Source organism: Hemibagrus wyckioides, linkage group LG06 (assembly GCF_019097595.1).
Source record: "Hemibagrus wyckioides isolate EC202008001 linkage group LG06, SWU_Hwy_1.0, whole genome shotgun sequence".
Taxonomy (NCBI): Eukaryota; Metazoa; Chordata; class Actinopteri; order Siluriformes; family Bagridae; genus Hemibagrus; species Hemibagrus wyckioides.
This window is the reverse complement of record NC_080715.1, coordinates 38,515,218-38,532,297: the sequence shown is the minus strand read 5'-3', so window position 1 is coordinate 38,532,297 and position 17,080 is coordinate 38,515,218. Positions and strand designations below refer to the sequence as shown.

The 17,080-nt window shown below is 43.3% G+C and overlaps 2 protein-coding genes across 3 annotated transcripts; one reads left to right on the top strand and one right to left on the bottom strand.

Annotated features, from left to right (window-relative positions):
- Nucleotides 1-454: 454 nt before the first annotated feature.
- On the top strand, nt 455-9,541 carry katna1 (katanin p60 (ATPase containing) subunit A 1). The gene is made up of 11 exons (XM_058392245.1): nt 455-607; nt 1,447-1,610; nt 1,715-1,857; nt 3,981-4,167; nt 5,059-5,174; nt 5,527-5,632; nt 7,488-7,646; nt 7,789-7,915; nt 8,064-8,195; nt 8,281-8,407; nt 8,619-9,541. Exons 2-11 carry the CDS (start codon nt 1,449-1,451, stop codon nt 8,815-8,817), a joined length of 1,458 nt encoding a protein of 485 aa, XP_058248228.1. The 5' UTR covers nt 455-607; nt 1,447-1,448; the 3' UTR covers nt 8,818-9,541.
- On the bottom strand, nt 9,250-16,522 carry ginm1 (glycoprotein integral membrane 1). 2 transcript variants are annotated; one of them, XM_058392246.1, is made up of 8 exons: nt 16,366-16,522; nt 15,294-15,353; nt 14,835-14,934; nt 12,731-12,888; nt 12,061-12,220; nt 11,755-11,969; nt 11,225-11,388; nt 9,250-10,589 (listed from the first exon to the last, which is right to left on the bottom strand). In XM_058392246.1, exons 1-8 carry the CDS (start codon nt 16,447-16,449, stop codon nt 10,466-10,468), a joined length of 1,065 nt encoding a protein of 354 aa, XP_058248229.1. In that variant the 5' UTR covers nt 16,450-16,522; the 3' UTR covers nt 9,250-10,465. The 2 variants fall into 2 exon arrangements, with proteins under 2 accessions (XP_058248229.1, XP_058248230.1); XM_058392247.1 differs by having other exon boundaries at nt 11,755-11,963.
- Nucleotides 16,523-17,080: the final 558 nt, after the last annotated feature.

Sequence of the window (17,080 nt, the reverse complement as noted above, 5' to 3'; positions counted from 1 at the left end):
CATTTAATATGCAAATGAGCGCGTTGACGTCATCATCTATATGATAATGATTGTGTTAAACTAAATTGAATGCATCGTCACACGTCCCCAGGAAGTACAGCTAGTTATATCAGATGCTTCAAATCAGATAAAGGTTAGGTTTATTTATATACTTTATATAATACTAGTTTATTTATTTACTAATCAGCTCTGCAACACGAGGATAAGAAAAAAGAAAAAGAAAACTCGAAAGGCGTTTCCACGTTAACGGTTCTGCTAGCTACTTCGCCTGTGTTTGGCCGAATTCCAAACGACTCATTTTTATATCCTAGGGTCCACTATATACGGCGTAGAAACCGTTATTCTGTACACTTATAAGTGCACCAAAATAGGCTGCCTTGAACGATTTGGGATACAGCCATTGCTTGGTACTGCTCATGCGCACTTTTGTATTTTCCTCACGCATGCGCGTTTGACTTCCGACGTCTTTAGAAAACTTCAGCGTTGTTGACCGACTAGCTGGAGGGAATTAAGATTTAAGTAAATTAGAGTTGTTTATATATTTTTTTACAGACTGAACCCGAGGTAATACTTAGATTTTTGGATGTTTTCAGCAACTACGCGACAAGTAAGTCGTGATAATTCGTATTTGTGTTCAAAGTTGACAGCGGTATTAACGTGTGTGTTAATGGACACGGCTCGTGAAGCAGGCGACTTTAGCTCGTGCTCTCATTGTCTTCATTCTTATAACTTTTATTTAACATAATTTCCACAGCTGTAGATCCGATATATTACTATAAACGAGCTGGATTTTATTTCAGTGTGTGTATAATACTGAGTATAAGTGGCACCAAAGAACACCAGGAGTAAGCTGTAAGGGCTATGTGATATGACGTTATCGATATCGCGATATCTTCATCCAAAATCACGATGTCCGATATTATCAGGTGTCCGTACTTTTATGACTCGTTATGACCGTCAGATTCATTCCTTTGGGAACAAAAGTCAGTTCCTTTTTAGCCATAAAATATATTAATAAACCTATTTAAAAAAAACTACATTATTATAACTATATATGTAATTATATATTCTCTATTTTTTATTTTTTTTTACAAAAATATTGTTTGTTCCTTCGTGTAACCTAAGTCATAAACTGATATGCAAATGAGCACGGTGAATCCATGAATCTGCTAATTATCCATCAGTGACCTCATCAGGTGACATTTCGAGCATCTACAGGGTCTCCTGAACAGAGATATAGAGGTTGTTGGATCAGCCTCTCTCTCTTTCTCTTTCTCTCTCTCTCTCTCTCTCTCTCGAAGTTGATAAGAAAAAAAAGGTGTGACTTGTCATACAGAGAAACAGTACTTTACCGTGACGGCGTTAGAAAGCGCTGACCCTGGAGACTCGGTCTGAAATGTACCACAAAGGTCTCTTCATAGTGTCCTGTCTCTTCTCCTCTTACAGTAATGAGTTTGTTGGAAATCAGTGAGAACGTGAAGCTGGCCAGAGAGTACGCCTTGCTGGGGAATTACAGCTCAGCTGTAGTCTGCTACCAGGGGGTTCTGGAGCAGATCAAGAAGTACCTCCTCTCTGTGAGAGACTCGTTCGTGCAGCAGAAATGGCAGCAGGTAACCAGCGTCTACTTTTTAAATCCAGAGTGAGATTGTTGTGTTGGAGTGAGAAAATGGCCGAGGTAGGACCTTTTAGTGTTTATCTGAAATCTTGTGCACAGGTTTGGCAGGAGATAAATGAGGAGAATAAGCATGTGAGGGACATCATGACCACGCTGGAGAGCTTCCAGCTGGACAACGCCCCGTCCAAGCCCGGCGGTTTCAGCCAAGAGAGCGACATCATGCCTGTTCAGGTCGAACATAGGTATGCTGGGTGTGTGTGGGTGCGAGAGGGAGAGAGAGACAGACACAGAGTGGGAGACAGACAGACACAGAGAGAGAGAAAGTGACAGAGAGAGACAGACAGAGAGAGAGACAGACACAGAGCGTGAGACAAACACAGACAGAGAGAGAGAGAGTGAGACACAGACAGGCAGAGAGACAGAGAGAGAAAGTGACACAGACACAGAGAGAGAGACAGACAGAGAGATAGATAGACAAACAGACAGAGAGAGAAAGTGACAGACAGAGAGAGAGAGACGGACAGACAGAGAGATAGATAGACAAACAGACAGAGAGACAGAGAGAGAAAGTGACACAGAGAAAGACAGACAGACAGAGAGATAGATAGGTAGACAGAGAGAAAGCATCAGACAGAGGGATATAAACAAACAGATGTGTGTGAGAGAGAGAGAGACAGACAGAGACAGAGTCTGAGACAAGCACAGACAGAGAGAGAAAGTGACAGACAGAGAGACAGTGAGAGAAAGCGACAGACACACATGGAGGGAGAGAGAGAGATTAAATTCCCCTCATGTGAGATGGACAATGAGAGAATTGAATAAAGTGAAACAGAAGCAGAATTTCCACATGTAACTTCAGTGATCATGTTCTCATCTCTGTACAGACGCATGTGTCTGCATTTTAGTAATAAAAACAATGAAGAGACTTTTTTAATGGATGTGATGGAAAATCTGAGAATGATTACATTAAATATTAACAAATACCAGAATAATAAAGACATTTGACCTCACGAGAACAACGGGTTTGAATTGAATATCAAATCGGTGAAAAGTAAACAGGTTTAAGGTCCATGAGAGAGAGAGAGAGTGAGTGAGATATCTAGATGGATGGATGGATTTTACATTTACATCTTACTCATGCTCTAAGAAGACTGACTCATATAAACCTTGACTTGTTCAGCTTCAGGTTATATATACTGCATGAATTTAATGAATGAATGGCGTAATCTACACTGATCAGGCATAACATTATGACCACTAAAGAAGTTACTGCTGGTTCTGATAGAAAGGTGTCAGAATACACGGTAAATAACGGTTTGTTACGTATGGGTCTGCATAGCCGAAGACCAGTCAGGGCGCTCATGCTGACCCCTGTGCACCACCGAAAGTACCAACAATGGGCACATGAGCATCAGAACTGGACCACGGAGCAATGGAAGAAGGTGGCCTGGTCTGATGAATCATGTTTTCTTTTACATCACATGGATGGTGAGTGTGTGTCGCTTACCAGGGGAACACATGGCACCAGGAGGCACTATGGGAAGAAGGCGAGCCGACGGAGGCAGTGTCATGCTTTGGACAATGTTCTGCTGGGAAACCTTGTGTCCTGCCATCCATGTGGATGTTACTTTGACACGTACCACCTACCTAAGCATTGTTCCAGACCATCTACATCCTTTCATGGAAACAGTATTCCCTGATGGCTGTGGCCTCTTTCAGCAGGATAATGCGCCGTGCCACAAAGCAAAAATGGATCAGGAATGGTTTGATGAGTACAACAATGAGTTTGAGGTGTTGACTTGGTCTCCAAATTCCCCAGATCTCAGTCCAATCCAGCATCTGTGGGATGTGCTGGACAAACAAGTCCGATCCATGGAGGCCTCACCTCACAACTTACAGGACTTAAAGGATCTGCTGCTAACATCTTGGTACCAGATCCCACAGCACACCTTCAGGGATCTAGTGGAGTCCATGCCTCGACGGGTCAGGGCTGTTTTGGCAGCAAAAAGGGGGAGCAACACAATATTAGACAGGTGGTCATAATGTTATGGCTGAGCGTGTACATTACTATACTATAGCAGATACAATAGACTTATTCCCAACATGTGTCTGTTAGTTATCAGCTATTCAGCTTTAGAAATTTGTGCATCTCAAACGTGTATATTATTAAGTATCTCAGCTCAGGAGCACAATACGGGACAAAACGAATTGTGCACTCCTGTGTTTATCTTCACCTTCCTAACACACTGTAGGTCACTGGAGGATGCTCAATTTTTCTATTTTGTTGAATAGTAATAGTATGTATAATATAGAAGAACCCTGGTTAAGTGTGTGCGTGTGTGTGTTTTTGCGTGATCGTATGCAGGTCGTCTCCGTGTGCAGTACGCAAAGCCCCGGCGCCGTATAAAGACGGCAAAGCTCACGGCAGCAGACTGAGCGCTGGGCCGCGCTCCCAACACCGACAATCCCCACGCCTCGCCAACGGCGATCGAGGAAAACCACTGAAGGGTAAAGAAAAGAAAGAAAACCCACCAAAGCAGAAAGACGACAAGGTGGGTTGTTTTTAATGATGACGCACCACAGTGTTTTATTCCTCTTGATTCATCATAACTCTTTGTTCACTACAGAATGACATGACCGCTTTAACACCGATCAGCCATAACATTCTGAGCAGTGAATAACACTGATGATCTCCTCATCATGGCACCTGTTAGTGGGTGGGATATATTAGAGGCAGCAAGTCAACATTTTGTCCTCAAAGTTGATGTGTTAGAAGCAGGAAAAATGGACAAGTGTAAGAATTTGAGCGAGTTTGACGAAGGGCCAAATTGTGATGGCTAGACCACTGGATCAGAGCATCTCCAAAACTGCAGCTCTTGTAGGGTGTTCCCGGTCTGCAGTGGTCAGTATCTATCAAAAATGGTCCAAGGAAGGAACAGTGGTGAACCGGTGACAGGGTCATGGACGGCCAAGGCTCATTGGTGCACGTGGGGAGTGAAGACTGGCCCGTGTGATCCGATCCAACAGACGAGCTACTGTTGCTCAAATTGCTGGGTCAGATAGAAAGAGGGCATAATGTTATGCCTGATTGGTGTATACAGAAATGTTCAGATGTACGTAACAGTGGCACATAAACAACAAAGGCTTCAGTGATGTTTATTTCTTTATTTTTTGCATAGATATATAGACAGCTAGGTAAAATACGCTGGATCACTTTTCACTCTGCAGTCTAAACACTGAGCCTCGCTGTAACCCGACACGCTGTATTTGATATCCTTGTGCCTGTATTTACTTAACCTGAGATACCGGTTTTCTGTGTCAGAGTAAATAGAGTAATAATAGCAGCACAGTCCTGCATCACTGCTTTATTTTTCATCTGCGAGTTTCGTTTGTTTTTTGTCCTCATCCTGAACTCACTGCCGCATCTTTAACGATTCCTCCAGAACAAACCCGAGGTGTCTGAGCCGGAGGTGAAGAGGTTCGACAGAGGAGGAGAAGATAAAGACCTGATTGAGGCGTTGGAGCGAGATATCATCTCCCAGAACCCTAACGTGAAGTGGTTCGTTCATCACTCTCTCTCCTTTATCCACATCCTGTTTGTGTCTCATGTCGGCATCATGTTACTATTTCCTAGATAACTCACTTCCTACTTCAGCTTAACCTTTTTCAAACATCTGCGTGGCCAATTATTATAGTTTTAGTGAAACTAAAATATTAGTACAGCTGTGAATGTAGATCAAACACAGCTGCAGTACATGAGGAATAACCTGCTGAATATTTCACCCAAAAAACAAGTTTTTTTTAAAACTTACCTAGAATATGTTTCTCCAAATGTCAACAATGAGTGAAGTGTTTAAAGGAAAGATTTTCTCAGGCTCGTCGTGTTGCTCACAAAGCTCTTACTTTCCCAGGGATGACATTGCTGATCTGGAGGAAGCGAAGAAGCTCCTGAAGGAGGCAGTGGTTCTGCCCATGTGGATGCCCGAGTTCTTTAAAGGAATCAGGCGACCGTGGAAGGTACAGCTTACGCTTTCTGTAGTAAGATTGAGTTTCTGTCGCAAGTTGACATTTGAAGCTAGATACACTGATCAGCCATAACATTATGACCACTGAGAGGTGACGTGAATAACACTGATGATCTCCTCATCATGGCACCTGTTAGTGGGTGGGATATACACTATATTGCCAAAAGTATTTGCTCACCCATCCAAATAATCAGAATCAGGTGTTCCAATCACTTCCATGGCCACAGGTGTATAAAATCAAGCACCTAGGCATGCAGACTGTTTTTACAAACATTTGTGAAAGAATGGGTCGCTCTCAGGAGCTCAGTGAATTCCAGCGTGGAACTGTGATAGGATGCCACCTGTGCAACAAATCCAGTCGTGAAATTTCCTCGCTCCTAAATATTCCACAGTCAACTGTCAGCTGTATTATAAGAACGTGGAAGTGTTTGGGAACGACAGCAACTCAGCCACGAAGTGGTAGGCCACGTAAACTGACGGAGCGGGGTCAGCGGATGCTGAGGCGCATAGTGCGAAGAGGTCACCAACTTTCTGCAGAGTCAATCGCTACAGACCTCCAAACTTCATGTGGCCTTCAGATTAGCTCAAGAACAGTGCGCAGAGAGCTTCATGGAATGGGTTTCCATGGCCGAGCAGCTGCATCCAAGCCATACATCACCAAGTGCAATGCAAAGCGTCGGATGCAGTGGTGTAAAGCACGCCGCCACTGGACTCTAGAGCAGTGGAGACACGTTCTCTGGAGTGACGAATCACGCTTCTCCATCTGGCAATCTGATGGACGAGTCTGGGTTTGGCGGTTGCCAGGAGAACGGTACTTGTCTGACTGCATTGTGCCAAGTGTAAAGTTTGGTGGAGGGGGGATTATGGTGTGGGGTTGTTTTTCAGGAGCTGGGCTTGGCCCCTTAGTTCCAGTGAAAGGAACTCTGAATGCTTCAGCATACCAAGACATTTTGGACAATTCCATGCTCCCAACTTTGTGGGAACAGTTTGGAGCTGGCCCCTTCCTCTTCCAACATGACTGTGCACCAGTGACCAAAGCAAGGTCCATAAAGACATGGATGACAGAGTCTGGTGTGGATGAACTTGACTGGCCTGCACAGAGTCCTGACCTCAACCTGATAGAACACCTTTGGGATGAATTAGAGCGGAGACTGAGAGCCAGGCCAAAATTCCCATAAACACACTCCTAAACCTTGTGGACAGCCTTCCCAGAAGAGTTGAAGCTGTTATAGCTGCAAAGGGTGGACCGACGTCATATTGAACCCTATGGATTAGGAATGGGATGTCACTTAAGTTCATATGCGAGTCAAGGCAGGTGAGCGAATACTTTTGGCAATATAGTGTATTAGGCAGCAAGTCAACATTTTGTCCTCTAAGTTGATGTTAGAAGCAGGAAAAATGGACAAGCATAAGGATTTGAGCGAGTTTGACGAAGAGCCAAATTGTGATGGCAAGACCACTGGATCAGAGCATCTCCAAAACTGCAGCTCTTGTGGGGTGTTCCCGGTCTGCAGTGGTCAGTATCTATCATGTTTTAGCAGCAAGAGAGGGACTAGGCAGGTGGTCATAATGTTATGGCTGATTGGTGTATTATTGTTTTGAACTGAATTGTGCAGCACCCCATCAGAAGCCCCACCCCCATTTAGTGATCTTTGGTCAGGGAAGCAAGGGGAAATGTTCTCTTTTGTTGGATCTCTGATGGGTTTGTCAACACAGACAAGCTGAAAAAATGTGGCAGTTTCCTCAAGGGACATTAGACTCGAGGGTTTACCGTGGCGTAAATCTGTAATATATAGAATAATATATGTTTCATTTTTTTCCTCATTTCCTGTTTCTGTTCATCACAGGGCGTGCTGATGGTCGGCCCTCCCGGTACAGGCAAAACTCTGCTTGCGAAGGCTGTAGCCACAGAATGCCGGACCACCTTCTTCAACGTCTCCTCCTCTACACTCACCTCCAAATACAGAGGAGAGTCGGAGAAACTCGTCCGCCTGCTGTTCGAGATGGTGAGTCCACACATCGTCCACCTACATACACGCTCGCTTTCCTCTGTTGTTTTTTTTCTTTTTCTTTTTCACTTCATTCGGTAAAGCATTATGTACGACACCCAAAACGCTCTGCTCGGGTACGTTCGGTATGTGTGCGTAGGCGAGGTTCTACGCTCCCACAACCATCTTCATCGACGAGATCGACTCCATGTGCAGCCGCAGGGGAACTTCAGAGGAGCATGAAGCCAGCAGACGAGTCAAAGCAGAACTCCTGGTGCAAATGGATGGTACGCTTAGTGCAAAAATCATATTATTCCTCTTTGCTATAAACACAAAAGGGATTAAAGTCAGGCTTACATTTCTGGCGACTTCTCATTTTACACAACTGAGCATTTGAGGGTTAAGAGCCTTGCTCATGATAGATTTTGTGTTCAGGTGTTGGAGGACCGTCTGATAACGACCCTTCTAAAATGGTGATGGTCCTGGCAGCCACTAATTTTCCCTGGGACATCGATGAAGCCCTGAGGCGCCGACTAGAGAAAAGGATCTACATTCCACTGCCTACAGGCATGCTAAAAGAACAAAACACGTGTTTATTATACAGCATTACAACAAGAAAAATCTAAATAAACCTGTGCGTTCTGATCCGAAGCTAAGGGCCGGGCCGACCTGCTGAAGATAAACCTGAAGGAGCTGGAGCTGGCTAGTGATGTGGAGCTGGATAAGATCGCTGAGCAGATGGAGGGATATTCAGGTGCTGACATCACTAACGTCTGCAGGTACGGTTAAATCCTTTTTCCTTGACCACAGGAGTTGGTGTTGTGCAAACTCATCAAATACTTCACCAAACTATCTGTTTCTCCATCCGTTGTTTTGCGACGCAAGTTTCTGTCAAGTCTGATCTGAAAATAATTTTCATTTCTAACTGGTGAAATGAATGCAGCCTTAGCCTAGACTCGCACACTTTCAATAATAATCTATCTGCGGCAGAGACGCTTCCCTGATGGCTATGAGGCGACGGATCGAGGGTTTGACTCCGGAGGAGATCCGGAACATTTCCCGAGACGAGATGCACATGCCCACGACCATGGAGGACTTCGAGACGGCCCTGAAGAAGGTGTCTAAATCTGTCTCTGCCGCTGACCTGGAGAAATACGAGAAGTGGATCGCCGAGTTCGGATCCTGTTGACCGGTCCTAATGCCAGCACCCGGGGTGTAAAAAAAAAAAAAAAAAGTCCTTTAATAGGGGCAGTTTGTAACACCTTCTGCTTCCTCCGAGGGGAATTTATCAGTCTTTCCCACCACCAACTCATATATTGAACTGGGTTAGAGCGCTTCCTGAGTGGGGGGGCGGAGCTTATTTCTGGGCCAGAAAGAAACTAGTTAGATCTGTTACATAGCAATATCATGGTGATATTGCATGGCAACAGATCTAACTAGCTCCTTGTCTTCCCTAGGAATAACAAACCACCTTTATATCATTTCAGCACTTTAAAACACTGATAAGGAAACACTTCAGTAGCGATTAGTGTGCCTCTTGGCACAGGAAAGGATCCGTTATACGCCGTACACACAGGAAGGTGCGCCGGAAAGACGAGACAAAACACGAGCAATAAGCATGTCTGTTAAAGTCAGTCTGTGATTTATTGTCATCGTCTTCACATACCAAATATTTTACAATGCACAAGAACACTTCTTTTTATTTTATTTTTTTTTACATTACACTGACATTCATTCAAGGTGCCGCATTGATTCATTTCATTTCAGCCAATCAGAGGCCCTTTTTCCTCACGAACAAGTGTCTATTTTTTTTTTTACATTTGTTTTCTTAAAACACAGATTTCCCTCCAGATTACCTGTATGTCTTTTCTTTTTGTGATTATGAAGATGATAATAAAAGTGAAATAAACGTACAGTGTGTCCTGAAGCATGCGCTCGTGCTCCACTAGATACACAACACACACACCTCTAATCCTGACTACAGTGTGTGTGTGTGTGTGGTGTTTCACAAGTCCAGCTTTACATAAGGAATAAAACACACCATGAAGTTGATTGCCACGACTCCTAATTGGGCAACACTAAGGATGTTACACTTTCTCTCTTGAAGACAGCCGGGATAATGCATTAGAGCGTGTGTGTGTGTGTTTATGTAAAGCAGTGATTGATAGCTGGATGTGGAATAAATACACATTCTTGTTTACGTCAGAGCTGCAGATTTGTCGCGTTCTCGAGCCTCGTAGTCATTATTTAAACGCATGAATGTGGGAATATACAGGAAGGAAACTAATTTCATGAATCATTTAACAGTAGTGTTAACAGTACATGCTCTTGATAACATTTGGATTTGCTTCCACGCCACTGAGAAATAATATCCAGGGGGAAAAAAAAGGTGCAATCACTTAAATCAACAGGGATTCATTCAGTGTACAGTACGTTCCTTCTCACCGGAAATGTGTGTGACCGTTCACCGCTTTCGAGCTATACACACAAAAATTTGAAACACAGACCGACGATACAGAGCTTGGTCCCGTAACTACACCGCGCCCTACTTCATCACGTCTTAAGTGCATAAATACATGGTCATACACGACAGGATAGGGTTGTTTCTTTTTTCTCTCTCCCATAGACACAATGCAACAGCAACTTGGGGGGAAAAATACAAACCAAATAGTAAATATTTAATTAAATCCGGATAACGCCCTCGGTGAGAAACAAACATCGCTCGCTCTTTTCCGAATAAAGAAACGGAGACTGGTAAAGTGCTACATTTGGAAAGGAAAACACTCACAGGAATGCCAAAAGCGGGCAAGAGAGGAAGAGGAGGAGGAGGAGAAAACTCAGTACTGCTCTCCCTTCACTTGACTCTTCTCTTGTTCCTCCACCTCCAGCTCCACGTTCTCTATCAGGCTCTGCTTCTCCTCCTCCGGCATCAGGGTCTCAGGGTTCAGATGGAAGAAACCCCTGGATGGATAAATAAATAAACAAACAAACACCACAAACATTATGAGGCGTCTTTAATAAGGGATATGTGAGGGTGTGCTGATGTAGGGAAATGATTGAACTAGATGAACACACTTTCATGAAATTGTCTTGGTATGAAGCTGAAGCATTAAGAGTTCCTTTCACTGGAGCTAAGGGGCCGAGTCCAACCCCTGCATTCAATGATTTGGAGGCGTGTCCCAAAACTTTTGGCAATATAGTGTGAGTGTTATAATAGTTGCTGTAATTACATATGAGGAGCAATGATTTAATTTTTAATAAGAACATTTACATTTCTGACATTCAGCAGACACCTTTATCCAGAGCGACTTATATTTTCTCTCATCTTTTTACACAACTGAGCAATTGAGGATTAAGGAGCTTGATCAGCGGCAGCTTGGTGGACCTGGGATTCAAACTCACAACCTTCTCAACCACTAAGCTATCACATCCCTACATACTTTAAGGGCGTGATGCTGTAAGAGAGACCTGTCCTTCAATCTGAAACGAATAACATCTGTATATACTTTCCACTCTAGACCAGCTGTCTAAACTTCGCATCATGTAGAATAAGGGCTCACACAAAACTCCGGCTCGGGGAAGTAACGGAGACGTACTTGTGTTCACACGTGGGAAACAAAAGGTCGAGGATCTTGATGATGACCGCAGAGCCGACAACGCCCACGACCACCACCCACATGATGAGGAAGAAGAGAGGCAGAGACTCGGAGCAGAAGCGCCTCAGTTTGTCCCTGAGCTCCTCCACCCACCGACACACCACCTGCAGCGAGAGAGAGAGAATACACACATCACTCAGAGCATCACATCCTCCAGGGTCGTCTGATCTAAAGGGCGTGGATGCAGGGTTTGATTCCAACCAAGCAGAAGCCAAAAAAACCAAGAATTTGATAAAGTGGCATCACACTGAATAAAATATTTCCTATTAAATACTAATAGGATTTAATATAAATCCATATGTTCGCTCAATTACAAGATTATTCCTCTGTTTGTTTCTCTCTCACTCCCCTGTGTGTGTCCAGGAGCTTCGCACAAAATATGAGCTGGAGGTTAAACATAAGTGTGTAAGCAGCCTGAATCAGCTCTAATCACAATAAAGAAACGTGAAATAAAATCTAAAAGTCCTGACGTTATAAGACGAGTGCGGCTGTCGGAGAGGGACGTCCGGCAGCAGGTCATCGGGATTAACTTTCTCCTCCGGTGCGTCCTCGTACAGGACGCTGGGCTCCATACGCAGTGGTGTCTCAGGAAGCTTCCCCGGAGCGGCCGTCTCCTCCTGCGTGGTTTCGGCCTGCCTCAGTGGGTAGTGACTGGTCGTGTGGAGAACCTGGTCCTCGACTACTCCTCAAGGAACAGAATTAATCAATCATTCGTGTGATTGATGCAAACGATAACTTAATATGTAAAATGAAACGGATCACGGGGAAACACCAACCTGTTTTAGCGATGTACTCCTCGGTCATGATGATGTCGTTCTCTCGCGGCATGGCGACGATCTTGCTGGACCTTGCTGGGTAGATGTTGTGTTCCTGGGTGACCTCCTCGGAGGTCTGGTTCAGCAGCATTTTCACTTCCCACACGTCGGGTTGCCAGACCTGCACGTTACCACATCACACAACAAAATTCATTTCATCGATTCAACGGTAACGGCTCATTCACAGGGACGAGTATGGTGTATGCTTCACATAAAGGATAAATAGGTGATATGGTGAACAATCACCATGGTGACCACGTTTCTGTTAGAAGCTCCGTTATAAAACATTTGGGACGATGAGACGAACTCTGTCATTTTCTGTAACATCATGGCAGTATATTTATTCCTTACTTAATGAATACAAATGTTTAGTATGTTTTAAATCTTAAATCACATTGAAATTCAAGAAGCAAGCTTCATAATGAAGCAACATTTAATAATCAAGCTTTCTGCTACAATTCTCCCTTCAGAGTCTGGAATTTTTAAAAAATATATGGTGTCAGAGACAGCTGGTGGAGTTTATAGTCTATAGTCTCACTGTGTAGGGAGAGTAGGTCTGGTCTGATCGATGGCATGTGGAGGAAGTTAATACTGTTCTAGTAGATTATGAGTTTTAAACAGGAGGACAGACCTTCTCTTCACCCAGCTGGATCATCTCCTGACCCAGTGTCAGCAGCAGCACCTCGTCCCCGGCGTCGCTCTGCAGATACGAGTGATCCAGCATCAGCCTCAACACGCTGCTGATCAGCATCCCGGCGCCGTCGCTCAGGCTCACGTTACTGTCGTCTACTGTGGAGGGAGAAGAGAGAGTTTACTCAGAGCCGCAGAGATTCAAACACCGACAACAGAGTTAAACTTCAGACACGTTAAAAAACTCTCACGTATTTCAAACAGTTCTTATTTAAAATATATATATGTGCGATTTAAATACATTTACAGTTCATTAACGACTGTAGATGGTTCATGAACACAGGGTTAGATTATAGAATGATTCTTCTGTTCATCATTTAGAAAAGGCCATGTTTTCCGTTCACTCTGCCTCTGTCCACTCGTCTGCTTTGGGCTGATGAATTAAAATGTGACCTTCGTGAGCATTTGTCAAATTTAAGTGAATGCGAAACCTGTACATTTGTCAGGGGAATGATTAAACAGATCTATTCCACATCTACACCGATCAGGCATAACATTATGACCAGCGCCAGGTGAAGTGAATAACACGGATGATCTCCTCATCATGGCACCTGTTAGTGGGTGGGATATATTAGGCAGCAAGTCAACATTTTGTCCTCAAAGTTGATGTTAGAAGCAGGAAAAATGGGCAAGTGTAAGGATTTGAGTGAGTTTGATGAAGGGATGAATTGTGATGGCTAGACCACTGGATCAGAGCATCTCCAAAACTGCAGCTCTTGTGGAGGTGATTCCGGTCTGCAGTGGTCAGTATCTATCTGTAAGTTTCAGGACATAAAGGATCTGCTGCTAACATCTTGGTGCCAGATACCACAGCACACCTTCAGGGATCTAGCGGAGTCCATGCTTCGACGGGTCAGGGATGTTACGGCGGCAACACCATATTAAGCAGGTGGTCATAATGTTATGCCTGATCGGTGTACATCAACGACGTGTGCAATTTAAGGTAGTACACTGGCTCAACTGGTTGAAGGTTAGGTTATCTAAATTCCGACCAGTGCTTGACCCTATTTGTGACTTCTTATGTGTGTTCTGGACATGTTTATAGAACTTCTGGAAATTGATTTCTGATGCATTTTTGATGCAGAAATAACAGGTTTGCCAATAGACCCATCACCTTTTATTGCTATGATTGTAAAATATTGGTCTTTTGCACACTCTACTTGCCACTGCTTAAAAGGAAAGACTCCTACTTTCCTTCACTGGATTAAAGAGATCACGCAGTATCGTAAACTGGAAAAAATAAGATACTCTCTTCACTGCCCTCAATTATCTCTTCACAATCCCAAAAAACAACACACTAAACCACCATTAACAAAAGACTAAAGCATAAAGCAATCACTGCTTCCCAACAGCATCTTCACTGTAATGTTGTAACTTCAGGACTTCACATGTTTTTGTTGCTTTGTTTAAAACAAATATTTGTTTTAGGTTTTGCGTCAACTACAACACCATGGACTGATATTCAGTTCCATTTCTGTCAGTAAACATGACTAAAATTAATAAACAGGACATGGCAAAAATGTGAATAAAATTTAAAAGATAAAAAGATTTAAAAGACAAAAAACAGCCTGAGAGTAATTTTAATTTTATAATAAATGCATTTTTTTGTTCTTTGCAATAAACAACAACAATAATGCAGTGCAGTTTGGTTTGTATTTATTTCTAGCGCCCTCTTGTGGACTGATGATTTAAAAACAGTGTTCAGTGGTGTTTTCCCACCATGAAATAAACCAGATTGCCAAAAGTTTTGGGACACCCCTCCAAATCACCGATTTCAGGTGCTGTTTTTCAGGGGTTAGTTCCAGTGAAGCTCTTATGTTTCAGTATATCAAGACAATTTTTTGGACAGTTAAAGGCCCTTAACCTACTCCAGGGGTACTGTATCATATCTGCCCCTGCTCTCTGACCCCAACTTCCTCAGTTGGGATGCGTGAATTCCTGTGTGCTGTAATGTATACGTGGCGATAATAAAGGCTTCTTCTTCTACCATATTAATGTGAAATACACTACACTGCCCAGATTAAGCCGTTCAGAGCCGTACTCACACAGCAGAGCCTGGCACGGCATCCTCATCACCTCTGACGGCTTGAGTGGAACCCCGTTGACGGTCGTTTTATTGTCCACCAGGGTGACGTTCAAGCTTATCTGAAATGGAAAAGGACGCCATCATTCCCACAAACATCATCATTTCCTAACTGTATCCTAACTTGTAATGTGGGAATATAGATGTGTAGCAAGAGAAAAAACACAAACTGATTATTGACATTGGTAAATATTATTTATTTGATGTTGCTCTGATAACGTACAAATACATTTAAGCTGGTAAACATTCACCTAGTTAACTTACTTTCTACTAACCGTCTAACAGAGGGTTTAACATAGAAAATCAAAATGTTTGTGGGCAGGATTACAACCATCACCCCACCCGCCGGGGCAACTGACTTTGCAGTGGATTTTAAGCTGGATGTCTAAAATCATTCCGATGTAACGTATGTGCTGTTTACCTGCACGTTGTAGGTGGACTCTTCATTTTCACTAACCGCAGTCACGTTAATCACATTTTCCTGTGGAATTAGACACACACAGCAGTAGAATCAGTCTTACAGTATGAGTAATACGTCTCCTAGTATGATTGCTTATGAAACCCAGAGCAGATCCCTGTTATGATTCCCAGTAGGGGTCGTGATGAGACTTCCAGTTTGATACGACATCCAGGACTCATTCTGAATAGGATTCCCGGTAGGAAACCCGATACAACTCCTAAAATAGTTTCCTAACACAATTCCCAGTAAGACTCCTGATATGACACCCAATATGATTCTGCACCAAATCAGAAAGCAGAAATTAATATTTAACATTAACATGTTCTGCATCTTCTATTTGTCCGGTTCAGTTGGTCATACGAAAAGGAAGCAGTTTCCTTTATAATGTGAGCTTACAGATTCAGGAAAGTTTCACACAAGCCTCAGAATCTACACGGACCTATTAGACCCTCATGGAGCTCTTAGATGCAGGACCATAAACTGTGGATGAAAGGACGTTAGGTACTGTCCAGTGTCACCCAAACGAGGACCCCTTCTGAGCCTCAAGGATTCTTCCTCACATCATCTCAAGGAGTTATTCCCTTGCCACAGGCCTGATGATTAGGCATAAACAGTAATGTTATATGTTTCTGTAAAGCTGCTCTGAGACCAATGTCCATTGTTAACAGCAAAATAATTGCAATCGCAAATTGAATTGCATTGTTGTTCAATTGCATATGCATGAGCTGTGTACAGCAACCAGCCAATCACAACACAAGGAGGCGGGACTTGTCGAAATGTGGGTGTGGCATTCAATAAAAACATACAAAGTGAGCCAGCTCTTATAACTAACACAGTCACTCTTACTGAAATGAAACATGTAAATGTTTCTTATAAAAACTCCCCATTGACCACTGACATATTTAGCTAGCGCGCTCGCGACGTGAATCCTGTTCAACCCGTGATGCTAATAAACACCTAGCAACGCTCGCGAGCTGATCCAGAAAGCACGGTTGTCTCGCGCAGGCGGTTTCAACCGTTCCCAAACACTTACCGTGCCAAAATGTCGCGTCTCTGTCGAAGCACAGACCAAAAGAGACGCGATAATTAATACAGATATTCCCAAATACGACGCCATGACTGCTAACAAAAACACCAACGCCTCCTACTTCGTTTTTTAGGAAGCGTCTTCTTCTTCTTCTTTGCTTTTAATGGAGGATGACAAAGGGGCGTTTTGCGCCACCTACTGGACCGGAGTGTGTCTCATTATGGATGAACGAAGAAGAAGAAGATTAAATCCTAAATCCAATGTTACTGTATTTATCTAAATAAAATATATCTCAAATGTATATAAAGCATTTATAAGTGCATTATGAAAACTCTAAACAGTTTGGGAGTATTATTTAATATGGTGTGACACAAAACCTTAACTCTTAACTCTCTGGAAGTCAAGTCATTATTGTCATATCAATCATGTACAGCTGACGCAGTACACAGTGAGATCAGACAGCGTTTCTCCAGGACCCTGGTGCTTCATAAAACAATAAAACGACACAGAGCTAAGGACCAAAAGAAAGTAAGCTGTCCTTGCAAACAGTTGTGCAAGACCCAAACCAGTACAGGACAGGTCCAGGTTGTGACAGCAAGGAATTAGTGCCTATAATGAACTCAGAATCTACACTGACCTAACAGTTCCTCATGGGCCCTTGATTGCTGTTGTAGAAAGGACATTAATCAGTTACAGTTACATTATTTACTGTCCAGTGTCA

Coding starts and splice junctions, on each gene's coding strand:
- ginm1 (XM_058392246.1), bottom strand. CDS start 16,449: ATGGCGTCGTATTTGGGAATATCTGTATTAATTATCGCGTCTCTTTTG. Junction 14,935..15,293: donor AGTCCACCTACAACGTGCAG/GTAAACAGCACA, acceptor TTTCCATTTCAG/ATAAGCTTGAACGTCACCCT. Junction 11,389..11,754: donor AGCCGCACTCGTCTTATAAC/GTCAGGACTTTT, acceptor CTCTCGCTGCAG/GTGGTGTGTCGGTGGGTGGA.
- katna1 (XM_058392245.1), top strand. CDS start 1,449: ATGAGTTTGTTGGAAATCAGTGAGAACGTGAAGCTGGCCAGAGAGTAC. Junction 1,611..1,714: donor TGCAGCAGAAATGGCAGCAG/GTAACCAGCGTC, acceptor TCTTGTGCACAG/GTTTGGCAGGAGATAAATGA. Junction 7,647..7,788: donor TCCGCCTGCTGTTCGAGATG/GTGAGTCCACAC, acceptor ATGTGTGCGTAG/GCGAGGTTCTACGCTCCCAC.